Source organism: Macaca mulatta, chromosome 4 (genome assembly GCF_049350105.2).
Source record: "Macaca mulatta isolate MMU2019108-1 chromosome 4, T2T-MMU8v2.0, whole genome shotgun sequence".
In the NCBI taxonomy this organism is placed as follows: Eukaryota; Metazoa; Chordata; class Mammalia; order Primates; family Cercopithecidae; genus Macaca; species Macaca mulatta.
In genome coordinates, this window is record NC_133409.1 from 96,825,403 (window position 1) to 96,852,387 (window position 26,985).

The following is a 26,985-nucleotide window of genomic DNA, read 5'->3' on the forward strand; positions in this document are numbered from 1 at the left end:
GCTGGAGTATAGTGGCTTGATCTTGGCTCACTGCAAGCTCCGCCTCCCGGGTTCACGCCATTCTCCTGCCTCAGCCTCCCGAGTAGCTGGGACTACAGGCGCCCGCCACCACGCCCGGCTAATTTTTTGTATTTTTAGTAGAGACGGGGTTTCACTGTGGTCTCGATCTCCTGACCTCATGATCCGCCCGCCTCGGCCTCCCAAAGTGCTGGTTTTTTTCTTCTTAATTTTTAATTTTAATTTTTCTTGAGACAGAGTCTTGTTCTGTCACCCAGGTTGTAGTGCAGTGGTACCATCTTGGCTCATTGCAACCTCCACCTTCTGGGTTCAAGCGATTCTTCTGTCTCAGGCCCCTGAGTAGCTGAGATTACAGGTGCGTGCTACCACGCCCAGCTAATTTTTGTATTTTTTAGTATAGATGGGGTTTCACTATGTTGGCCAGGCTGGTCTCAAACTCCTGACCTCAGATGATCCCCCCTGTCTTGGCCTCCCAAAGTGCTGGGATTATAGGCGTGAGCCACTGTGCCGGGCAGAAGCCCAGCTTTAAAGAACACAGTTGCCTCTTCAAAATAGGAAGAATGTTTGTTCAGGAATATTTCTTTAAAATATTCCTGTACCACAAAGCTCAGTTAGTTTTTTTTTTTTTAAATTCTGATGGAGTATGAATCTGAGTTACCTGGGATTTAAGTGTTGATTATTTTTTTTTTCCTTTTTTTTTTGGCAGTGGGGTAACCTGTAAAGTTCATCAAGTTTTAGAAGGCAGAAAAGATTGATTTTTTTCTTTTCCAAAATATAGCATTATCATTTTTCTACTAAAAACTCTCCACATTTTGCAGCCATTATAATAATTCCACACTATGGATATTGAATCTTTTCCCTAGTATTGAAAGAAAAAATAAACTTGTGATGAATACTCCTTATATTCCTATCACAGACTATTTCCTCACATTAACAATGAGCATATAGAATGAGGTTGATTTGAGATCAATTTTCTTTATTATATCACGGTAGTACAACTCTAGGTCCCTAGCTTTTTAAGACTTAAAAAAATCAGGAAAGGGTATCAAACTATACCTTAGTGACATTTGATTTTATGAACAGTAACCCACCCAAACTAGCCTAAGAAAGAAATAGAATACAGGGGAATCTCACAGGCAGGAAATAAAATGAAGTGCAGCTGGGGCTCACTGGAAAGATTTCAGACAGCTGCTCTTTCTAAGCAATACACTACTTTACTTCTTGCTGGACTATTGCTTTATTCGTAAGATTGGACTTCTCACAGCCATAAAAAAGAATGAAATCATGTCCTCTGCAGCAACATGGATGGAGCTGGAGGCCATTATCCTCACAGAAACAGAACACATAAACAGAAAATAAGTATCTTGTGTTCTCACTTACAAGTAGGAGCTAAACAAAAGGTACACATGGACATAAAGATGAGACAATAGACTCTGGGAACTCCAAAAGTGGGGTGGGGAGGGAGGAGGGTGACAGTTGAAAAGTTACCTATTGGATACAATGTCCATTGGACATTGTAGGTAGTATGTATCGCATGTATACATGTATGTATGTTACCTGTAATACCTGTGTAACAAGCATATGTACCCCCTGAATCTAAAAAAAAAACAAAGTCCCACTTCCCTGGATTGTGTTATTGAAATCATCTTTGCAAGAATTATAAGTGAGAAAATTACGACAGTGAAAGAGATCTGACCAAACTGACTTCATCTTGCTTCTACCCTCCAAACTGCCCTTGTTCATTCCTGGGTGTAGGCCGGACTAACTTTGGGAGGAACTTAAAAGTTTAACTTTGGGCCGGGCGCGGTGGCTCAAGCCTGTAATCCCAGCACTTTGGGAGGCCAAGGAGGGCGGATCACGAGGTCAGCAGATCGAGACCAGCCTGGCTAACACGGTGAAACCCCGTCTCTACTAAAAAAATACAAAAAACTAGCTGGGCGAGGTAGCGGGCGCCTGTAGTCCCATCTACTTGGGATGCTGAGGCAGGAGAATGGCGGGAACCCGGGAGGCGGAGCTTGCAGTGAGCTGAGATCCGGCCACTGCACTCCAGCCTGGGCCACAGAGCGAGACTCCGTCTCAAAAAAAAAAAAAAAAAAAAAAAAAAGTTTAACTTTGAAACAAAGATAACAACCCTTTCCCAAACAAACCCCCTTCTTGCCTGAGGACCAGGCTGCCTTTGTTAAGACTAACCAACTAGCCACAAGTTTAGAAATTATGGTTTAGGAGTCATTGTAACCAGAGGCCACAAGATCCTGAACCTCCCTAATTGTTCCTAGGGATAACATCACTATAGCAAAACCTAAGATCAGTGCTTGAGGTATTCTCCAGAGCCTCACTCTGATGCACCAGCCGGAGCCACCCAGACCCATAATCTGGCTCAACCAGCTCTGTGATCCCACCCAGGAACAGGATTCAGCAAGAACCCACTCGGGCCCCACTGTGATAGCATCTCCGACCTGACCAATCAGCACTCACTTCCCTGACCCCCCCAGCCTGCCAAATCAGCCTAAAAAAACCCCAGTCTCCAGATTTGTAGAGAGGCTAATGTGAGTATTAAATCTCTGTTCACCTGTTTAGCCTAGCTCTGTGTAAATTAAACTATTTCTCTATTGCAACTCCCATCTTGATAAATCAGCTCTATCTGGGCAATGGGCAAGGAGAACCCATTGGGCGATTACATTATCAGCTACTTGATTTAAATGATGTAATTATATTATTAAAATTATTCTGTTAAAACATTAGACTCCTCTGACATTCAGCTGCAGGATTATTGACCTCAAATTCCAGGGCTCATCATCATCAGTGGAACTTCAGGCCAGGAGAATTTAGAAAATGCAGAGTGGGCCAGGCACAGTGGCTCACATCTGAAATCCCAGCACTTTGGGAGGCTGAGGCAGGAGGACTGCTTGAGCCCAGGAGTTCGAGACCAGCCTGGGCAATATCGTAAGATCCCTATCTCTACAAAATTTGTTTAAAAATTAGCCAGGTGTGGTAGTGCACACCTGGAGCCCCAGCTACTCCAGAGGCTGAGGTGGGAGGATCACTCGAGCCCAAGAGGTTGAAGCTGCACTGAGCCCTGCTTATGCCACAGCACTCCAGCCCAGATGACCTAGTGAGACCCTTTCTCAAAATAAACAAACAAAAAATAAGAAACATAATAAAAAAGGAAAGTACCAGAGGATAGGTGGGGGGGTAGTGGCAACATCAGAAGCTGGGAAACAGACTCAAATCTGCTTGGAGAAAATGCTTAATCATGGTTGTAATCTCTTTCTGCCTGGGATTTCTTCTTTTTGAGATGGAGTCTTGCTCTGTCACCCAGGCTGGAGTGCAGTGGCACAATCTCGGCTCACTGCAACCTCTGTCTCCCAGGTTTAAGAGATTCTCCTGCCTCAGCCTCCTAAGTAGCTGGGACTACTGCACCACTACGCCTGGCTAATTTTTGTATTTTTAGTAGAGACAGGGCTTCAGCCTGTTGGCCAAGCTGGTCTCAAACTCCTGACCAAAGGTGATCCGCCCACCTTGGCCTCCCAAAGTTCTGGGATTACAGGCGTGAGCCACCGCGCCCAGCCCGGATTTTCTACTATAAACTATTCTTATATATTTTTACAAGGGACCTTTTCTTAAAGAACACACAACCCACCTATAAGCCTTCAAAAACTATGGCAAACACAGCAAATAGCTGCTGTGAGTAACTGCTCCATATCTGAAGAACGCCATGGCTCCACAATCATTTACCACCACACAACGTTCAGAGATAACGGGACTCGGATATTAGTTTAAAGCATTAGGTTTCAACTGCATCTGAGTTCACTTCTTCCTGGCATCCTATCGTGCTCTCAGGCAATGAGCAAACTTTCATTCATTCATTCATTCATTCATTCATTCATTGAGACGGAGTCTCGCTGTTGTCAGCCCGGGCAGGGGTGCAATGGCGCGATCTCGGCTCACTGCAACCTCTGCCACCTGGATTCCAGCAATTCTCCTGCCTCAGCCTCCCGAGTAGCTGAGATTACAGGTGCCCACCACCACACCCAGCTAATTTGTGTATTTTTTTTTACTAGAAACGGGGTTTCACCATGTTGGCCAGGTGGTCTCAAACTCCTGACCTCAGGTGATCCACCCACCTTGGCCTCCCAAAGTGCTGATTACAGGTGTGAGCCACCGTGCCCGGCCCAATGAGCAAACTCTTAACTATTTATACGCAAGGATTTTTACTCAGCTTCTAATCAAACTCTTTAAGGTTCCGTACTCTAACACATGATCTTTCTTCAAGGAAAGTGTCAGACCAGATGACATGCCATGAGGCTACTGTTAATCCTGAATCCTTATCATTTCAGGCAATAACCAGTGAGTCAATTTAGAAGCTTTGGTTTATCTTAAATAAATGCAAATGGAAAAGATGCAGGTTTTTAACTCTTTTCCATTCTCTTGAGCTAAATATGTTGTCAGTGGCCAACAACACAACAAACAGAAAAAAAATTCAAACTCCCAAATGCGACTGTTCATCAAGGGAGGCAATGTCTACTGTCTCTGACCTCAACAAGATTATTGTCCACTTAAGACCCTGACCTGATAATCTCTATTTTATATTTCTGAGGTTTCTTTTATAAGGTGGTTAGGTGCTTTGATCTATTGAACTAACAAAAGCTAATCTTACATATTAATCTCTTTAAAAAAAGAACAGATTTGGGCTCTATTTTGAAAGCCAGTCTAAGGCTGGGTTCAGTGGCTCATGCCCTAATCCTAGTCTTTTGGGAGGCCAAAGCAGGAGGATCGCTTGAGCTCAGGAGTTTGAGATCCCATCTGTATAAAAAGTTTAAAAATTAGCTGGGCACATGCCTATAGTTCCAGCTACTCAGGAGGCTGAGGCAGGAGGATTGCTTGAGCCTAGAAGGTGAGGCTGCAGTGGGTCGTGATCACAACACTGACTGTACTCCAGCCTGGTTGACAGCGAGACACTGTCTCCAAAAGTAAGAATAAAAATAAAAAACCAGTTTAAACAAAGAAACATGGACATTTGTGACTTTTCTCATATGAGGCACTTATACTTTAACCAGGATCTAAAAACCTGTTCCATTGCATTTGTGTTATTACATGGAATTACTCTGTATTGAAGGTGGAAACTTTTTTTAAAAAAGGACTCAATACTATAACTCTGTATTTACCTCCTGTCATGTACAATTTGCACTGCAATTTTTTAGCTTCTGAGACTAGTGAAACATTCATTTTTCAACAAAAGAACTTAATTGTTCTTTTAAAATATATGACACATAATAGAAAAGCAAGTCAACATCTATGATACTGATGCATAAGAAAAAGTATAGTGTATCACAATGGATTTGGGTAATTGTGCTTTATCTTCATATATATCTTCATGTCATTAAAAAAGCAAGACAATTGCTATCAGATAAACATGTTTATTATAGATTTTTCATACATATTTTATGTACCTATTAAAATATTACAAAAAAGCTTATAATCTGATGGTAGTAGACTGCTTACTTGAAAATATTTTCATATATACCAAAATACACCATCCTCAACTATATAATTGGACTGCAAAATGCTTGCTATGAAGTATGTAATAAAGAAGCAGTTTATCATACCTTACAACCTTATAAAGGGTTGCTATCTAGTACAAAGATAACATTTATCTTACAACAAAAATCTGATAGTTTTAAAGGTTAGTCTTATGTAGGATATTTTCCAAAAGACTAAAGAGGTAATTCAGGTAAAAAGTTAGAAATGTATAAAACACCATCAGACAGGTTTTTAAAAAAGAACATATTACAAAATTAGACAATCATCCTTAAAAAAAAAAACTTTTTGCATCAATTTCTGCTTTTCAAAATGACTAAAGTGACTGAAGTATTTTTAAATATTTCAGAAACACTTCCTCAAAAATTTTCAAGATGGTAGCTTTCAGATGTTCCCTCAGTCCCAGCGTTGCTCAGATGAATAAATCTCGTGAGAACTTACTACCCACCACAAGCTTTCTGGGGCACACACAGTGTCTTTTCTTTTTTTTTTTTTTTAACAGGCACAGAGACTCATCATTTTTATTTGGATAACCAAGGGTCTCCAAATTATATTGAAAAACAAATCCTAATTAATATCACTCTTGTAAAAAAGTTGAGCACACTTTTCACAAATGATTTATGTAAAAGAGAAGAAAATACACGTAATTTTACATAATATCTTAAACTCTTTAATTCCCTACCACACACATTTTGTCTTTTGTTTTCTTTCAGTTTTCTACAATTTCCAATTTGTACCTGTGTTTAACACTGCTTTAGTGTGCTAAAGACATTAACTGATTGCTTTTCTAAATCTAAGGATTATATAGTTTTAGTATAAATATATATCACATATTTTCATAAAATTTTGACAAAACCAAATAAGCAAGCCTTGTTTTAAGTCCATGTTCCTGCCACTGTTTACAAAATCTGATTTAATGATCAAAAAATTCTTGGTTGTCACTCTTCTGTTACAACAATCTTCCTTCTGAACTGCCACCCAGTTTTTACATAACAAGCAATAGAAAAACCAAAGAAATTATGTTAATCTTAGTTCTTCCTCTTGCAGTGTCTTTCCTTCTTACACCCAGTGCTTAGAAATATGCACTCCTCAACCAATGTTCACTGAACTCAACTGCTGAAATTGTAACAGTTAAAATATCAACACAACTCTTAATAAATAAACATTCCTTTGGGAAATTGTGGGAGATCAAAACACTTTTAAGTATATACAAGTATTCATAAACATAAAATATTCTAGTTTATCCTAATGCCCTAGCTCTTATGAGTGTTATAGAGACAATTAAAAAGGGAAAATTTCTTGAGTAGTTCACATAATGTGGAGAATTTGTTAAAACTGAAAGGCAGTCCAAAATTTTTAAAAGGCATACTAAATATTAGCTATACTCACTATTACATGGTATATAGCAATTTAGTAATTCATAGTACCACATAATTATTTTACTTTAAAAGCAGGTCCCATATTAAGGCCCGCTTTTAAAATTACCACTAAAAAGAAAATATTCTCAATTTGTATATTTAAACCATTAATTTAGATAATATCTTTTAAAGTCTATAAATTCAACACAGCCAAGAGTTGGTATTTGAGAAAAAGGTTTCAGTACAGGGCATGAACAATGAAAAACTATAAAGGCGTGTAATAAAAATGTTCCATAAAAACAAAAGATATCTCAAGCAGGTCCACCTATACCTCTAGTTTAGGTTAGAAACTAATTCCGCATTTTAAGAATCGTATAATTTTCCCGGTGAAACCCCGCCTCTGCTAAAAAAAATACAAAAAAACTAGCTGGGCGAGGTGGCGGGCGCCTGTAGTCCCAGCTACTCGGGAGGCTGAGGCAGGAGAATGGCGTAAACCTGGGAGGCGGAGCTTGCAGTGAGCTGAGATCCGGCCACTGCACTCCAGCCTGGGCGACAGAGTGAGACTCCGTCTCAAAAAAAAAAAAAAAAAAAAAAAAAAGAATCGTATAATTTTAAACTTTGCACTAAGTCAGCCTAACCTTTTTAAAAAATGAGTCAGGGCCAGGTGCAGTGCCTCAAGCCTGTAATCCCAGTGCTTTAAGAGGCTGAGGTAGGAGGACTGCTTGACTCCAGGAGTTCGAGGCTGCAGTGCGCTGTGATTACACCACTGCACTCCAGCCTGGGAAACAGAGCAAGAACCTGCCCATTAAAAAACAAAACAAAAATGGGCAGGTGTGGTGTCTCATACCTGAAATCCCAACACTTTGGGAGGCCAAGACAGGAGGATTGCTTGAGCCCAGGAGTTTGAGACCAGCCTGGAAGATATAGTGAGCCCCTGTCTCTATTATGTAAAAAAATAAAAAGTTTTTTTTAAAAAGAGGTTTTCTTATGTGTACCCAAAGCAAAGTAGTAAGTATATCTTTTCTTCTCCAGGCTGTACAAGAGATGACTATAATCACAATTAAAACTCATCTTAGGATCATGGTCCATCCACGAAGCTACTTTAAACTTTGATGATTCCAAGCAAGGAAGCAATATTTGCTTAATCAAAAAGTACTGAATATTCAGAGTAAGCAATATGCTAGACACTGTAACAATTTAAAAATACCAACACACGTGTGTATTAAAAAGACATTGGCAGGCCGGGTGTGGTGGCTCATGCCTGTAATCCCAGCACTTCAGGAGGCCAAGGCGGGTGCATCACCTGAGGTCAGGAGTTCGAGACCAGCCTGGCCAACATGGTGAAATGCTGTCTCTACTGAAAATACAAAAATTAGCTGGGCATGGCGCCACACACCTGTAATCCCAGCTACTCGGGAGGCTGAGGCAAGACAATCACTTGAATCTGGGAGGCAGAGGTTGCAGTGAGCCGAGATCATGTTACTATACTTCAGCCTAGGCAACAGAGCGAGACTCTGTCTTAAAAAAAAAAAAGAAAGATACTGGCTTCAAATATACAATCTGGTAGAGGAATAATACACGATTAGAGAACAAGTTTACCACCCTATACCACAAAACACTCTCATAGGTGTCAATTCTGAATACAAGGTTTGAAATCTCTTAAGCTTTTAAAAATACAGACAACATGTAAGGCTTATAAAAAGATTTATTAAAATATTTTATTAAAATGATGCCATGTATCCTCCAGGTAGTTTAAGAAATGGTATCACTACTGTGAAGGTGAGTGGTTGTGGGGGGAAAGAAAAGAAATGGCATCACATATCAGCTCCTGTAATATCATAATCCCATCGAGTAGATTTGCAAAAATTTTCACTTCAGATATGAGGTAATATGTTTTCTCCACACCCTGTCTTCACTTATCAGGTAAAAAGAATTTGACCTCCTTTAAGATTAAAAAACAAGCATGCCTTCATTAAAAGAGATTAAAAGAAAAAAATCATCACATCTTCTTGATTTATAAGCGGTCCCTAAGTCTTCCTTCTATTCTACTGCATTTACAAACTGTTCTTCTTGAAGTTTCAGTTTAAAGTCCTCTCTGATTCTTTCCAGTAACTCTGGTTTAAAAATAACATCCAGTGCTGTCATTGCCAGGGCTTTGGCCGTCCGCAAAGTGTAGAACTGAGCTTCCTGTGACCCTAAAAGGTAAAGAAAATAAAATACCTTCTTACTTATTTAAACTGTATTTAATTTCACAGGTTAGCTATCCGTATCTCAACTGGCTCTCCAACTGCCCCCCACAGTGCAGTATTCACTGAGGTGATGTTATGTAGTGAAACAGTAGGTTAAACAGAAAGGCAGCTACTACAGAAGAGTGTGCGTGCCAAAACGGTCACATACAACAACACTTACCAGCAGCTTCAGTGTACTGTTCAGTGTGATTCAAGGCATTAGATCCAATGTGAAAATATGGATGAATTCCAGGAACCACAAAAGTAACATTTCCAAAATCTGTAGATCCTTGGAACACACAAAGGAAAAAAAGTCTATTTAAGTATATGTGGTTAAGTATTCTTGAGTTATGAAGTCACAGTCCCTGTTAGAAGAGACCCAGAGAAGTGAGCTTCTTGGAGAGTTGTCCATATGCTCGTGTTCTCATGGGCTCACCTTCCACTGAGTCCGCCACACACTCCCCTGCATCAGTCACATCTCTCATGAAGGTCACTGCAAACCTGTCCTTGCCTGGTCTCAAGGCTTTTACCGGCCCTCTTAGGCAGCACTCCACACTGTCACTTACTCCCTTTCTTCTCTTCTGTGACACAGCACTTGCATGGTTTCCCTTCTGCCTCTCTGATGGCCCCTTCTTCTGTCTCTCTTGGGGATACATCCCCCTCTACCTGACGATGAAATATTAGTTATGGGAGACTCCATTCCAGCCCCTTTCTCTTCTCACTGTATATTCTTTCTCAAGATTTTGTCCGTATGTATTGCTTCAAATAATCACCAACTCAAATCTCTTCCCAGTCTCTTCTAAATTCCATGCTCATACATCCAGTTGCCAGCCTGGTATCTTCTCTTGGATGTCTTCAAGGTAGATCAAACTTAACATATCTAAAGTTAAACTCATGATCTTTCTCCTCTTCCACCTCCACCCCACCTATCAACAGTATCTGCCAAATATCTCAGAATCCTAACGCTCTTTGCATCACCAACACCTGTCTCCAGTCTATGCGATCATTATCTCTTGCCTGAACTAAAAGTTTCCTAATTGGTCTAGCAGCATCTACTCTATTTGCTGATTTTTTTTTTCAATCTTCATTTACCTTTCCAACCTGATCTCATACCACGTTCCCACTACCCTCGATGCCCCAGCCACTCTAGACACTCACTATGCTCTCCCTGTCACAGGACCATCACATGCTATCCCTGCATCATCCCTGTAACTCTTACTTAACCTTCAAATTCCAACTTAAGCATCATTTTCTCAGCAAAGCTTTACTTACTTCACCTCCCCATAAAGTGAAATTCCTCTAGGACAGGCTCTCACAGAGATGTATTGCTGTCCTTTACAGTACTTTTTAATTTTCCATGTATTGGATGATTTGGTTCATGCTTATCTCAGAAACTAGATTATGAGGCTGTATACAGCAAGAAATAGTATTTGAAATGACTGTGCATCTAGCTTCTCACAGGATTGACACACAGACTCTTGCTGAAGAAATCACAGTAAAAACAAAGCCTTAGGTTCACTCAATGGATATTTACTGAATGTTTATTACATGTCAAACACCATGCAGGCAAAGTTAGACTACACAGTGAGTGGTAAGAGAATAAAGGAATATGTAACAAAGAGTAGCTAACATTTATCTGGAATACTACATTCCAAACACAATCCTCAGTGCTTTGTATGTATTCTCATTAACATTTAGAACAGTTTCCATTTTAAATATGAAGAAACCAAGGCTTATGGGTATTAAATAACATGCTGATAGTCTCACAGCTGCTAGTTATGTGGCAAATGCAGACTGAGGCCAGACTTTGAGGCATAGTAGCCTCTATAAAAGTACTGCTTCAGAAAATATTCACTAAGCACTTAACTGTGCCAGAAACGGCTCCAGACACTGAGGATGCACAGTGATGGGACATCAGTGAACAGGACGGAAAAAGCCTCTCTGGTGTTTAAAGAGTCTAAACAGTCTGAGTGTGAAAACGAAACAAAACAAAATAGGATGGACAAAAAAAAAGCCTGTTGCCTATTTTAAGATCTTACTAGTGGAGCTAGACCCTAGAGCCTATAAATCATACCAAAATCACAGCCACTTTATCCTACTGATTTGTCCATTATATAAAACCCAAACCCAGGGTAGGGCTGTCCGTGTGTCTTCCCTTCTTTAGCTAGACTGCAGAAACCTGCTAGGGTAAAAGAAGAGAACCATGAAGACTGCCTTAACAACAAATTCATGATCTTCAATGCTGAGCTGAGCGCTCATGCTGTCCAGAAACAAAAGAAAACATGAAACTCCGATGTCCCTGGCCAACTCCTCTCAGTGGCAATTCTCTCTCAATCCCTCAGCCCTGCCAGCTCAATGCTTACTGTGTGCTACTTCCTAAAGGGAAAGTCTCTGAACTCCCTGAACGTCTTCCTAAACAGTACATCTACTTCTCAAGTATCTTCCCTTAAAAACTATTTTCGTGGCCAGGCACGGTGGCTCATGCCTATAATCCCAGCACTTTGGGAGGCCGAGGAGGGCAGATCATGAGGTCAGGAGACCGAGACCATCCTGGCTAACACAGTTAAACCACGTCTCTACTAAAAATAAAAAAAATAAAACTAGCCGGGCGTGGTTTCGGGTGCCTGTAGTCCCAGCTACTCGGGAGGCTGAGGCAGGAGAATGGCGTGAACCTGGGAGGCAAAGCTTGTAGTGAGCTGAGATCACGCCACTGCACTCCAGCCTGGGCGACAAAGTGAGACTCCGTCTCAAAAAAAAAAAACAAAAAACAAAAACTATTTTCTTTTCCATATTTCCCTCAGGCTTGTATCCACTCTATTTTTCTTGAAAGCTAACTCTCTTGAAAAAGAATAGTCTTCCTTTGCTACTTCCACTATCTCACCAGTCAATGCACTGGGTAGAGAAGTGAGACCCAGCATCTGGTACCACTGGTCTTGTACTATTTTCTTCCAGACAATTTGTGAATTTCTAATTACTAGAATCCAGCAGACACTAGACCATACTCATCCTATTTAGTCTCTACAGCACCTAATATGTTTACACCTCCTTCTCTTCGGTAAGTTCTGTTCTCCCTTGGCTTCCATGACTCTCCTTCTCCTCTCTCCTGATTGTCTGGCTTTCACTCTGTTGACTGTTGACTACCAATGTCTGATCTCTGGGAATCTTCTTCCTTTATGTATTTGGGCAACCTCGTCGACATCTTCTATTACCTTTCGTATATGGACAACTCCTAAATCTCCAAACTAGACATCTTTTTGGGTTCTAAATTTAACAGGTACTGAACAGCTCTACTTAGAAATACTATAAGCACCTCAAGTTTAACATACTAGTTTATAACAACCCCCTCTTACCCTAACCTGCTCTTTCTCTTGAACTCCTTATCTTAATGAAAGACAATGACACCCCATTTCACCACCAAGTCCTTTCGGGCCTACTTCATCAACATCTATTTTTAAAACAGAAGATACATCTCTAACTTGCAAATGTGTTAGTAATAATATGCTTTTAAAAGGAAAAAAAACTAACATAACCCCAAATATGCTTATTTCAATTCTAGTTGTCTGTTGCTCCCCAGAAACTGAAAATGCCCCAGATAACTAAGTACTTAGTAACCTGCTTATAGTGATGACTGAGAATGAATTAAAATTCTATATCCCACCTTAGCCACTTACTTAACAATTAAAACTAAAGAAACTTAAACATTAGAAGATATTTAGAATATAGACTAAAATGTAGGTTGACTATTTCTAAAATCAAATTGGCTCGTTTGACATTCTACACTCACTTAAGAGTCCATTAGTTTCTTTCTCCTAATCATAAAGTTTGTGAAAATATTAAAAATGTCAGCAGTACCTCCCTACCTCCCAAACCATTAAATAAAACCAATTTAACCAAAGACGGTATTTCTCTTCCTCAAATAGCTCAATATATTAAAAAAAGAACTTAATTACCTGAAGGGCCATTCAACATTTTATCTTCTGAAATGAATTCTATTCCTAGTTTTCTTCCATTTTCCATATAGGCTTTCCACAGGCTCTTATTGGGAAGGACATTGTAATAATCATGTGCTCCACTTTTAATTTCCACCTAATAAAAAATTGCAAAACAAACTTTGAAATAAAAAACTCAAATTCACTATCTAATTTTCAAACCAGTGATTGTTCTCTAATAAGAAGAGGTTTTAAGAGAAGATACTTTCCCTTCCAGATATAAACACTCTCAAATCTCTTGCCTTAAAAAAGAAAAAAAGAAAAGAAAAAAAAGAAGATGTATTTTCTATAACGAGAGCTCCTAGGCCTCTATCTCTTTTATATTACACATACACTAAACCCCACAATGTCACCAAGCTCTGTACTAGCTAGCGAGTGTCAACTTTAGTCACCTAGATAGGGTGTGAGGAGGGCCCAGAAATTTTTATTAATTTTTATTTATTTTATTTTTGAGATGGAGTCTCACTCTGTTGCCCAGGCTGGAGTGCAGTGGTACGATCTCAGTTCACCGCAATCTCCGCCTCCCAGGTTCAAGTGATTCTTCTGCCTTAGCCTCCCAAGTAGCTGGGATTACAGGCACTAGCCGCCAAGCCCAGTTAATTGTTTATGTATTTTAGTAGAGATGGGGTTTCGCCATGTTGGCCAGGCTGGTCTCGAACTCCTGACTTCAGGTGATCTGCCTGCCTCGGCCTCCCAAAGTCCTGGGATTACAGGCGTGAGCCACTGCGACCAACCTAATTTTTATTTTAACCAGCACCCTCCAAGACATTCTGACATAGGTGACCCAAAAACCACACTCGGAGGAACACTGCTCTAGGATTCAGTCTCCAAAAAAAAGAAATTAAGCTTTCCTAATATTCAATATGCAAACTGACACTGACATCACTGCCTGGTGTGAGAGGTAGAAAAGCACTCTGAGGGAAACGTAGAAGATTTGCAATGAGGAAGGGTTGACAACAGTCCTCATTTATTAATTTCAGTATATAAAGATACGGAAGCAGCTTTTATGTGCCCAGTTAAGTGGATTTACAGATTCAGTTTTGATTAAATGAAAACTGGCAATATTCCCTCAAACTAAAGATAACACCAATATTAGCAAAAGCCAATCATAAAATGGCAGAGATGACATTTCTTTTAGCAACATCTATGGTAGAAACTATGACAACTGAATCAGACCTTACAAGTCAGCCAAATGTAAGAAACTACTAAAAGATTATTTAAAATATAGATTCAGGCCAGGCAAGGTGGCTCACACCTGCAATCCCAGAACTTTGGGAGGCCAAAGCAGGGGGATCACTTGAACCCAGGAGTTTTGAGACCAGTCTGGGCAACATAGGGAGATCCTATCTCTACAAAAAACTTTAAAATTAAATTAAATTAAATATAGATTCAAATCCAGTAACAACAAACCTTACCATAAGGGAATACTGTATGCCTTGAGATATTGCCTAATGATAATAGTTCACATGCATACGTATTTCACAAATAAATATTTATAATTATAAATAAATAAGGGAATAAATATTTAGTTTTTACTGTCTAGGCTATGGACACTTCATAGTTTTCATTCACTAAATCTATACCCATCTGCTCTAGTCGCAAATGAGAATACATCTTTGTTCCTACATCTGTCCACATGTTTATCTATTCACTACAACACGACGTAAGCTTTTATATTCTTATCTTTGCTGACTATATTCCCTAAGAACTGTCAGTCTCTGTCCTTCCCATGCATATCTGAAAGTACATTCACCCTTCAAAACTCAATTCAGGTCTGCAGTCTTCCACAAAACCTTGCTCCAAGGTTAACTGCCCCAGACCACTCTTTCCCACCTCTGATCCTCATGACGCATTCCATACTACTTTCAGGACACGTAACATATGCTTTCTGAGAATTACTGCTACTGTGAGATACTGCTACTACATGAATTAATCATACATCTCTAGACTAATAAGAACAGAAAAAAATAAGGTAATATAAATGAAGGCTGGGCTCTAAACCCTTCAGAAACATTATCTCATTTAATTCTCACAAGAACCCTAAGATAGACTGTTATTATCTCCATTTTTCAAGCAAGAAAATGGAGGGCCAAAGACACTAAACATTTCTAAAGGTTATAGAATCAGCTAGGCTGAGAGTTATGGGTCAAGATCCTATTTCTCCAACTAGACCTAAACAGGCTCCCTCCAGGGCAAGATTCTTATCTTGTATAATTCTAAAACTCACTCCACTTTACGCAGTACATGAATGGTATTTAAATACTGCTAACTTTATGGTTCAAAACCAGTTGGCGTGGTAGCTCACACCTGTAATCCCAGCACTTTGGGAGGTTGAGGCGGGTGGATCATGAGGTCAGGAGTTCGAGACCAGCCTGGTCAACATGGTGAAACCTCATCTCTACTAAAGATACAAAAAAATAGCTGGGTGTGGAGGCACGTGCCTGTAATCCCAGCTAGTCAAGAGGCTGAGGCAGGAGAATTGCTTGAACCTGCAAGGTAGAGGTTGCAGTGAGCCGAGATCACGCCACTGCACTCTAGCCTGGGCTGGGGTGAGACTCCATCTCAAAAAAAAAAAAAAAAAAAATTAGCTGGGTATGGTGGCACGCGCCTATAGTCCCAGCTACTTGGGAGGCTGTGGCATGAGAATCGCTTGAACCCAGGAGGCAGAGGTTGCGTTGAGCCAAAATTGCACCATTGCACTCCAGCCTGGGCAACAGAGCAAGACTCTGTCTCAAAAACAAACAAACAAACAAAACAAATCAATAAAACCTCTTAACTAACTTACGTGTCTATTTTATCTTCCATTCCAGCAAGCCATAGTATTTATATCACTACTACATACATCCTAACTTCAAAAATAGCTTTCACTGGCTGGGCGAGGTGTTTCATGCCTATAATCCCAGTACTTTAGAAGGCTGAGGTGGGTGGATCGCTTGAGCTCAGGAGTTTGAGACCAGCCTGGGCAACATGGTGAGACCCTGTCTCCACAAAAAGATACCAAAAATGAGCCAGGTGTGGTGGTGCATGCTTGTAGTCCCAGCTACTCAGCGGGCTGAGGTGGGAGGCAGAGGTGAGAGGATCGCTTGAGCCTGGAAGGCAGAGGTTGTAGTGAGCCAAGATCGTGCCACCACACTCCAGCCTGGGCAACAGAGCAAGACCCTGCTCCCCCTCCAAAAAAAAAAAAAGTTTTTGCTGATTTTGCCACAAAGTTTCCTTTATAGAAACTACATAGAGCAATTCTAAAAGTATAACTGCCAACAAGGAAGAATATTAACTTGTAAAAAGTCAGGGATTCTAGCACAGAAGTATCAGAATTATTCTAATTACTATATAAGTAAGATGACCTGTCATCTTCCCTGTTGCAGGCACTGAGGAGTGAAACATGTAAAAATTAAAGACTTTCACATTAACTATTCAGCCAACAAATTCTGCATATTCAACATGTCACCAAATAAGAGTCAAGTTAGGTTTCAATCTAACAGCACTAGCCCACATGTATACCTCTGATTGTAACTTAGATTAAGTTTTAAAAGTTCTTACTGTGCACCCTGAAGCCAAAGCTGCAGCTCTGAAGCAATCTTCTGCCTTTTTGGTCAAAACTTGAAGTTCTTTCATTGAAGGTGCACGGAAGTAATAGATTAATTCAGAATAAGAGGGAATGATATTGGGTTTTACACCACCATTTTTTATTATACCTATAAAAAGAACCAAATTACTAGAATTAAGCTTGGTGACCATTTATTTAAGCTTAAATACACCCATTAAGTTTTTCAGCCAATATGTTCATAAAGAAAAATAATTTAAACTTACTAGCTCCACAAATATACCAATCAAAGATTTTGATACATTGTACAACTGAAATTTCTGTACATAGGGTGATATTTTTTGACTGATAAGAAAAAAATAATTACCCATATGTACTTCATTCAAAGGAATTTATATAATGTTAAGAAATTATGTTACAGACTATAATGAAACTTAAAAATTACATAACCACACACACAAAAAAAAACTTAGTAACATCTTAAGCTTTCTGGAAAAGATTTTACCATACCTCCACAACGGTATGAGGTTCTATAATTACCCTCCTACCTCAGGAATCCCATGAACATTTTAAATGGCATTTAGCTCTAGAAAAATAATTTTCATGCCAAGAAAAAAACCAATGCAGGTCAAAGATCACTAAGTATTATCAACTGTCAAAACAAATGCATTTATTTAGAATTATAAAGAATTAAGATTTATTCATTTGAAGTCCTAACTAAAATAGATACGAAAAATCCAATGTCATATGACCTACTTTAAAAAAGTATTTCTACACATTCCTGTTTGTTCCTTTTAAAGAAACTAAGGCAGGAAAACTGGTAAAAGTACAATTACAAATTGACCTCAGGCTATGGCAAAATCAGGTAAAGAATAGATATCAAAATATAACAATTTCCTAAATCATAAGGAAATAAATTAAAAAACAGAAGTGTGCCTCCAAGACAGTACTTTATGACTGTATTTATATTATGGTGACATATGTATAATTTTAAAAGACACTATTCAGAACCAGGCTTGGTGGCTCACACCTATAATTCCAGTACTTTGGGAGGCTGAGGTGGGCAGATCACTTGAGGCCAGGAGTTTGAGACCAGCCTGGCCAACATAGCAAGACCCCATCTCTGCAAAAAATACAAATATTAGCTGGGCGTGGTGGTACTCGCCTGCCTGTAATCCCAGCTAACTGGGAGGCTGAAGCAGGAGGATCACTTGAACCCAGGAAGTGGAAGTTGCAGTGAGCCGAGATTGCACCACTGCACTCCAGCCTGGGCAATAGAGCAAGACTGTCTCAAAAACAAAAAAACACTCAAAAAAAGATATTACTCAGGACTAACAGCACTTAAATAAAACTAGCAGTTACTATACATTTTTTGAATTGAGGAAGTGACAAAATTTGGTTATCATTAAGAAATAATGAGGACAACTGGAAAATCAAGATCCAATTTTCAAACACCCACTGAAAGAACACAGTTCCTTACATAAAACCTTTATCTTTGATACACAAAGATGACATTCCATTTATGTACAATAATCGAAACTCTTTCTACCCATATATAGACAAACATCTTAGTATCCTATCACATTAATTTCTGAAAATATGCTTAAAAATCGGAATATTCATATGAAGTACAAAAATATTTCCGAATTTTTAAAAATTGAATATTAAATAATTATACTGCACTGAACTCTAGTAAGCACCATCTATTATAGAAGGTATTTGACATTCATACCATGAACTCTCCAGGTTGGTTTCATTTGCTGTCTGAACACAGACAGATTGTTATAGGCCAGCACAGCAGCATCTAATGCATTTAATCCTTCCCAGGGATAAGCAGCAGAATGAGATGCTTTTCCATAGTATTTCACAGTCACACTAGGAAATGAAAAATCATTTGAAATTACTTTTCTTATTATTGCTAAAGTAGTCAGAATTACCCAACTACTATTCAAAATTAATTCACATTGCTGGACTTTTGATTTGCAAATTATTTGTAGTAATAACACTACAATTTATTTATGTTAGATATAGTTTATTATTAGGTAACATAGTGCTTGACACAAAGAAAGCATTCCCAAAAAAGAGAGAAAAAGAGAACAGATTAAATGTATACACAATTTAATTCAAACAAACATGCAATATGGTATCAGGTGCTGAAATTACCAAAATTAAAAAAAAATAGATCCTGTATGTATGTACACAGCATTGTGATGATTCTGTATCAAAAGTCTGCAAAAAATCAGAAATTCTGTCTGAAGAGGTGGAAGGTCAGGAAAGACAGAAAGGAGTTACTATTTGAAGTGGGTTAAGACAACCTCTGAAAATCAGATTATATTCAATGTTATCACAAGATACCCTAGTATTAAAGCAGTATCTGATATTTTATTAATGTTCCAAAATGCCTATATCACTAATATTTTACGTTTTTATAAATTGTTACTCCACTTACAAATAGTTCTCACACCAGTCTAACTGCTCTAATACAATAAAAAAAAAAAAAACAAGATTAGAGAAAGGATTGCGTGTTGAATAGTTACTTATAAAGCTCTGTGATTGACTTGCCTAGATAACACTTTTTAAGCCTGATTAATAGTACCCACATTTAGATGATTAAAAAACCAATCTGGACTTATTTTAATGGGTTAGATTCAGGAGTCCTTAGAATGCTTACGATACTTCTTAACTGATTCCAGACATTTTATTAGCAGGACAAAAATCAAGTAAAAATATCAAACATGTATTAGATTTCAGGATACTGCATTGTTATTTCCTTGATATATATCTTATCACCATGACCTTGAAATGAATTTTTTTGTGGATACTCATCTTGCTCTGTCACCCCGGCTGGAGTGCAGTGGCGCGATCACAGCTCACTGCAGTCTCAACCTCCCAAGTTCAAGCAATCCTCCTCTGCCTCAGCCTCCCACAGATGAATAGCTGAGACCACAGGAGTGCTCCATGCCCAGTTAATTTTTTATTTTTTTGTAGAGACAGGGTCTCACTATGTTGCCCAGGCTGGTCATGAACTCCTGGGCTCAAGAGACTCTCCTGCCTTGACCTCCCTAAGTGCTGTGATTACAGGTGTGAGCCACCTGGCCTGGCAAAACTGGAATTTTATCACAACTGGTGATAAACATTACAAAAACAAAAAGGATCATATGGAATTATTTTCAAGCATACTATTTAATTTTAAAAAGCCAGAACAATATATTGAGTGGAATACTTGAGGAAAACCTTTCACAATTTAATTTACACAGGATTCTATTTATGTCCCATAAGTACACCAAAAACACTCTGAAAAGGATACATACCTCTAGAAAAACGACTGGATTTGGGAAAGGTGGTCAGCAGGATTGCTTTATCTTATTCATTAGAAATTTTTGGTCGGGCATGGTGGCTCATGCCTGTAATTCCAACACTTTGGGAGGCCATGGCGGGTGGCTCACTTGAGGTCAGGAGTTCAAGATCAGCCTGGCCAACATAGTGACCCTGTCTCTACTAAAAATACAAACATTAGCTGGGTATGGTGGTGCTCACCTGTAATCCCAGCTCCATGGGAGGCTGAGACAGGAGAATCCCTTGAACCCAGTGGCAGAGGTTGCAGTGAGCTGAGATTGTGCCACTGTACTCCAGCCTGGGTGACAAAACGAGACTCTCTTGAAAAAAAAAAAAAAAAAAGAATTTTTAAGAAAAGTGGATTAGTAATTAAAAAAAAAAAAAGGAATTCTTGATCTTGTTCTTTTTTTTTGAGGTGGAGTTTCACTTGTCGGGCAGCCAGGCTGGAGTGCAGTGGCGCAATCTCGGCTCACTGCAACCTCTGCCTCCCTGGTTCAAGCAATTCTCCTGCCTCAGCCTCCCGAGTAGCTGGGATTACAGGCGCCCACCACCATGCCCAGCTAATTTCTGTATTTTTAGTAGAGATGGGGTTTTGCCAAGTTGGCCAGGCTAGTCTCGTACTCCTAACCTCAGGTGATCCACCCACCTCAGCCTCCCAAAGTGCTAGGATTACAGGTGTGAGCCATTGCGCCTGACCTCTCTTTTCTATCTTAAAAGATGACCAAAGAAGACCAGGTGTGATGACTCATGCCTGTAACCCCACTATGGGTGGCTGAGGTGGGTGGATCACTTGAGGTTAGGAGTTCAAGACCAGCCTGGCCAACATGGTGAAACCCCGTCTCTACTAAAAGTATAAAAATCAGCTGGGCGCTGTGGTGCATGCCTGTAATCCCAGCTACTTGGGAGGCTGAGGAAGGAGAATCACTTGAACCTGGGATGCAGAGGTTGCAGTGAGCCAAGATCGCGCCACCGCACTCCAATCTGAGCAACTGAATGAGACTCAGTCTCAAAAAAAAAACAGAGAGAGATGATCAATGAGAAAGCTAAGAAGGCAGACACTAAAAGGAGGCCTGGGGTCAAGTGCGCTAACTTCAGAACCAAGACCACGACGCCTAACCCTAAGTCCCAGAAGGGTAATGAGCTGCAGAGCCTGCCTGCATATGCAGGCCCCTTCTAGTCAAAGGCAAGGGCAGAAATTTCTAATCCCATTGTTTTCTAGAGATGGACTAGTTTACCACTATCCTTGAAACCAAAGTTCAAAGATTCCTCCTACTGTCACAGTACCAATTCCCAGTGATAAGAAGGAAGATATCCTAATAGTTAAAATGATTGAAAACAGGGCCTGGAAAGGTGCTAAGAGGTGGGATACCTGGGTACAATCTAGAAGCACTGCTGTGATGGTTCTGCCATCACTCCTTAGGTACCAGCTACTTCTGAGGAAAACACACGGTTTTGCTGAAGCAGCTAAGCAGTGGCTCCTTGTGCCTGGACCATTAACTACTATTGCTGTGGGAAGTCAGGGACCCCAAACGGAGGGACTGGCTGAAGCCGTGACAGAGGAACATAAATTGTGAAGATTTCATGGACACTTATTAGTTCCCCAAATCAATACTTTTATAATTTCTTACACCTGTCTTTACTGCAATCTCTGAATATAAATTGTGAAGATTTCATGGACACTCATCACTTCCCCAATCAATACCCTTGTCATTTCCTACGCCTGTCTTTAATTTCTTAATCCTGTCATCTTTGTAAGCTGAGGAGGATGAATGTCACCTCAGGACCCTGTGATGATTGCATTAACTGCACAAATTGTTTGTAGAGCATGTGTGTTTGAACAATATGAAATCTGGGCATCTTGAAAAAAGAACAGGGTAACAGCAATGTTCAGGTAACAAGAGAGATAAGACTTCTGGCCACCGGTGAGCCAGACGGAACAGAGCTATATTTCTCTTCTTTCAAAGGCAAATAGGAAAAATATCGCTGAATTCTTTTTCTCAGCAAGGAACATCCCTGAGAAAGAGAATGCGCCTGAGGGTAGGCCTATAGACGGCCCCCTTAAGGTGGCCGCCTTTTACGGTCGAAGCCAAAGGGATGAAATAAGCCCTGGTCTCTTATAGCGCTCCCAGGATTATTAGGATGAGGAAACTCTCGCCTAATAAATTTTGGTCATACAGGTTGTCTGCTCTCAAACCCTGTTTCCTGATAAGATGTTATCAATGGCAATGTGTGCCCGAAACTTCATTAGCAAGTTTAATTTTGCCCCATCCTGTGGTCCTGTGATCTCACCCTGCCTCCACTTGCTTTGTGATATTTTATTACCTTGTGAAGTATGTGATCTCTGTGACCCACACCCTATTCATGCAATCCCTCCCCTTTTGAAAATCGCTAATAAAAACTTGCTGGTTTTACGGCTCTCCGAGCGGACACCCAGCTTTAAATTTCTCTCTCTTGTGCTCTTTCCCTTTATTTCTCAAACCATCCGAGACGCCTACGAAATAGAAAAGAACCCATGATAAATATCGGGGGTGGGATTTTTCCCCGATATACTATGGTTACTACTATGGTTGAAATTTCTGGTATAAAAAATCCAAACCACTTCAATGATGTATGCTCCTAGGTACTAAAAAGTGAGTTCTTCAACATAAAGACAGACAAATAAAAGGATTCAGTACCAGACAAATCGGAAAAGCACAGAATGAGAAGTTCCACAAAAATCACAGCTACTCATGTTCCATATTCTCTCTCAGGACATAATTTATCCTCTTTGCAAAGAACTCAAATTAAAGTAAATAAAATGGAGAAGGGTGTTTTCTTCCCATATCTAATAGAACGATCTCTTGCAAATCTATTCAGTTGCAAAGACAACTTTATATCAAAGGACAGATGTTTTCCAGACACCAGACTATTGACAGTTCAAAAGAGAACTTGTCAACATGTTATTCCTATGGTTTCTAAGTGCTACTACTTTAATACTCCAATTATGAACACCATAATGAATCTCAATTAAAAGAGGCTTGCCAAATGTCACTCCATAGATCAAGACATCTTGTTATTGTCTTTCAATTTACTTCTTAAATGTACAAATGAGTCTTCATCTCTGGTTTAGACATAAGAGTATTCTATAACCTGTGTTCCCCTAAGAAGTTTATCTTCAACTTGATTACTTACTCATGTTCAGCCATATCTGGTAGATAAGCAGCATTCTCTTGTGATGGATGGGCCATAAAAACAACATCAAGATTTGTAAAAGCCCCTGCTTCAATTAAATCAATTTTGCCACCACCATCTTCTTCTGCAGGGGTTCCCAGGACAATTACCTAGAAAGAAATACTCATGTCAGGGAAAAACAACAAAATCCTCATAGGAAAACATCAAACAGGTTCACTTGCATATGTATTCACAATCTACATTAAAGTCCTTAACCTATTGAGAGGTTTTGTTCTATGACGCTTACGCAGTGGGCATCAAAAAATGGTGCTAAATTAATCACAAAATGTACACTGTTATACCAACTTGGTGCAAAGTATGTACTAAAGACACTATAAAAAGCTTTTCCCAATTTTACAAGTCAACTAATGGCAAAGATAAAAAAAAAAATACTGTAAGTTTAGTTCCTCCAAATTTGTTTCATAAAGCTTCCTCTCGACTAAGCCTTTCAGTGTATGTATATAATTATTCTTAAGTACTTTATAGGTCAGGAACTTTCTGGTAACTTACTACTTATCCTCACAACAACCCTGTGAGGTAGGTGGGCGATCTCTATCATCATTTTACAGGGGGTGTTTTTGAGGAATTGAGTGAAGTGTCTTGCCCCAGGTCACAGAGCAAGTCTTCAAGCAGAATTAGGATTAGATGTCCTGACCTTCTGGCCTCAACTCTGATTCTTTACTGGGCTACCTACTTTAAAACTCTTAACTCATTAATCCTTTATGAAGAACATTAAACAAGTCTTAATGCCATAGTTAGAAACAGCCAACTATTACACAAACTTACTAATTCGATTCCACCAGTTCAACCAGGCAGATTTATTGGTCACCAAACACCTAATTAAACAAAAGAGAACTTTACAGAATAAACATTTTACTTTGATATTTAAGTTTAACTTCTTCAAACAATTTTAAAAATCAAAATAAACAACTAATATATTTTCAAGATCATGTATAAGAACACAATGAAACAAGCTGGAAAAAAGTCTTGGCTTGGAAAGGAAATCAACTTAAATTCCATTTTCAGATAATTAAAAACTTAACCTTGCTAAAACTGAGAACAACCATTTGAAATTAGAAGTGTGGGCTGGGAGCGGTGACTCAGGCCTGTAATCCTAGCACTTTGGGAGGCCAAGGCGGGCGGATTACCTGAGGTCCGGAGTTCGATACCAGCCTGGCCAACATGGCTAAATCCAGTCTCTACTAAAAAATGCAAAAATTAGCTGGGCATGGTGGCACGCACCTGTAATCCCAGCTCAGGAGGCTGAGGCATGAGGATTGCTTGAACGCGGGAGGTGGAGGTTGCAGTGAGCCGAGATAGCACCACTGCACTGGGCCTGGACGACAGAATGAGGCTCTCCAAAAAAAAAAAAAAAGTGTATTACAATTTCCCAAAGTCTAGCTTTTTTTGGTGGTTCTAGCGGTTCTACAGTGCTCAAACTCTGACATGAAGCTGCTTTTTTTTTTTTTTTTTTTTTTTTTAAGACGGAGTCTCGCTCTGTCGCCCAGGCTGGACTGCAGTGGCGCAATATCGGCTCACTGCAACCTCTGCCTCCTGGGTTCAAGCGATTCTCCTGCCTCAGCCTCCCAAGTAGCTGGGATTACAGGCGTGAGCCACCATGCCCAGTTATTTGTTGTTGTATTTTAGTAGACACAGGGGTTTCACCATGGTGGCCAGGCGGGTCTCGAACTCCAGACCTCAACTGATCCGCCCACAGCTCTTCATTCTTAACCCTTAACTCATTACATACGATGTGCCTCTCGCTGACTACTCAGAACCTTTCAGAAACGCGGTTGAAGCGAAATCTTTCCAGTATTTTGTGACATGGCAAAGGATGCTCCCCCCAACCCAAACAAAAACCTAACAAATACAAAAACAAGCCCCCAGAGACAGAAAAGAGAAGGCAACTAAAGTGAAAAAGCCACAAAAGATGTAGTGTTAGGATAAAAGAGGAAGGTTACCGACACTGGGGAAAATGAGCTAAAGAGTATGAAAATAAAACATTTCTTTTCCCCTTAACCTGAATGACGACTGAATCTTAGCTCACAGTGTAGAATATACCATCTGGAAAAACAGAGTAACACAGGATTAAACTTGCCCCACGAAAAACATAAACGACATTTCCCCGTTTAAAAAGACGAGATATTTCTTAAAATCATAAGACAAAATAAAAATTAAGACTTAAGGATATATTAAGCATCTATGTATAATGCTCATTCACTTCCCCTCTATTTGTATACTTCTAGGGGTTTGGTGGTTTAGCGACTGAAAATTCCTATCTAAATACCAATGACTTGGATCACAACATTTCCCAGGACTGCCACAAACAAAAGATTTGGAGACGAATAAAAAGGGGCCGTACGATTCCCTACAAAAAGTTATTTCCTTCTGGGATTGATGGCACAACCTTGTCAGCAAATTGCGGTGGCCTCTCAGTTACCAAAAATAACCCGTAATACACACCAGGCTTGGGTGTAAGTTCTTTCCTAAGGGAACAACTCAGCAGAGCTGTTTACAACGAGAGAGGAGGAAACAATAATCTGCAAGATGTTGCTAGGTCAGCAACGCGAACCGACTTTGACTGGCGGTTCAGCTCTGCTCCTGCGCAGAGGCGAGGCCCTTAGGTTTACCGCGGTCCCGCACACACCTGTCACGGGCGGAAGGGCACCGAGACGCGCGGGACGCACCAGGGTCCCGCCCTTCCCGGGCAGTCGGATGGGGTCCCGCACCCGGGCCCCACCTCACCTTCACGGGCGGAGGCGGCCTGGGGAGGCCCTCCAGGGCCCCCCTCACGCCCAGCGCGGCCGCCGCCCCGACCTCGGCGATGAGGTTGTGGCCGCAGGCGTGGCCGATGCCAGGCAGCGCGTCGTACTCGCAGAGGAAGCCCAGGTGCAGCGGGCGTGGCGCGGCGCTCGGCGCCCGGGCCTCCGGCGGCTCCCACTCGGCGCGGAAGGCCGTGGGCAGCTGGTAATGCGGCTGCACTGCCCAGGAGGCGGCTGGCGGCTCCCGCTCGAAGAAGTGCGTCAGCACGCGGTGGGCATGGTGCTCCTCGTAGGCCAGCTCGGGCTGGCTCCAGATCGCGCGACTCAGGGCCCCCAGCCGCTCGGCCGCCTTGTCGATGCACTCCGCCGCGCGCAGCTTCAGTAGCTCCAGCTCGGAGCTGCCATCGTATGCGCCCCCTTCCACGGACCGCTCCACTCCTGGCCTCATGCTGCTCGAGCCAGCTGCTCTCGGTGCCCTCTCGCTCCCTCGCTCGGCTGCAGGTAGCAACCGCCCGCGCACGCGCCCAGCGGCCTCCAAGACCCCGGCGGAGCACGCCCGCCCGCCGCCCACCACACAGCTCCCGAGGCGCCGCCTCCAGTCCCGGGGCCGCCCCCGGCGCCCCGCGGGAAACGCTGGCGGCCGCTGGCACCCTGCCAGGCGCTCTGCCCCGCTGTGGGGTTTTTGGGGGGGCTGTGGAGAAGGCGGGGCTCGGGACTCTACCACCTCCTTGGCTGCTCTGGCCTTCTGAGTTATGCTCTAAGATTATCGCTTACTTTTCCGTTGTTGCTTACTTCCCACAGCAGCAGAATGAGAACGGTTTTATTAGTTAATAGCCATCAGAGACAGACCAAGTGGAACATAGTCCTCGGAAAAACGCCACTCTCTAGCATTAGTAATTAAAAACCTCACCAGGTTTGTATTTCCTGAAGGAGGCCATCAGTGTCAATGCTGTACTAAGGACGGTACTATACGTAAGTTTCGGTACTGCCCCCACTTTCTTC

General features: G+C 40.9%; 1 protein-coding gene across 1 annotated transcript; it reads right to left on the reverse strand.

Annotated features, from left to right (window-relative positions):
* Positions 1 to 8,601: 8,601 nt before the first annotated feature.
* PM20D2 (peptidase M20 domain containing 2) lies at positions 8,602 to 26,508 on the reverse strand. Its single transcript, XM_001095121.5, has 7 exons — positions 25,967 to 26,508; positions 23,183 to 23,331; positions 18,408 to 18,550; positions 16,672 to 16,826; positions 13,093 to 13,228; positions 9,324 to 9,431; positions 8,602 to 9,109 (listed from the first exon to the last, which is right to left on the reverse strand). Exons 1-7 carry the CDS (start codon positions 26,429 to 26,431, stop codon positions 8,955 to 8,957), a joined length of 1,311 nt encoding a protein of 436 aa, XP_001095121.1. The 5' UTR covers positions 26,432 to 26,508; the 3' UTR covers positions 8,602 to 8,954.
* Positions 26,509 to 26,985: the final 477 nt, after the last annotated feature.

Bases quoted from the DNA above. Each gene is read 5' to 3' on its own strand.
- PM20D2 (XM_001095121.5), bottom strand. From the start codon at position 26,431: ATGAGGCCAGGAGTGGAGCGGTCCGTGGAAGGGGGCGCATACGATGGC. The intron at 18,551-23,182 runs GTAAGTAATCAA...TTCATTTCCTAG, and splicing joins CCAGATATGGCTGAACATGA to TGTGACTGTGAAATACTATG. The intron at 9,432-13,092 runs GTAATTAAGTTC...GTGTGTTCCAAG, and splicing joins AATGTTGAATGGCCCTTCAG to GATCTACAGATTTTGGAAAT.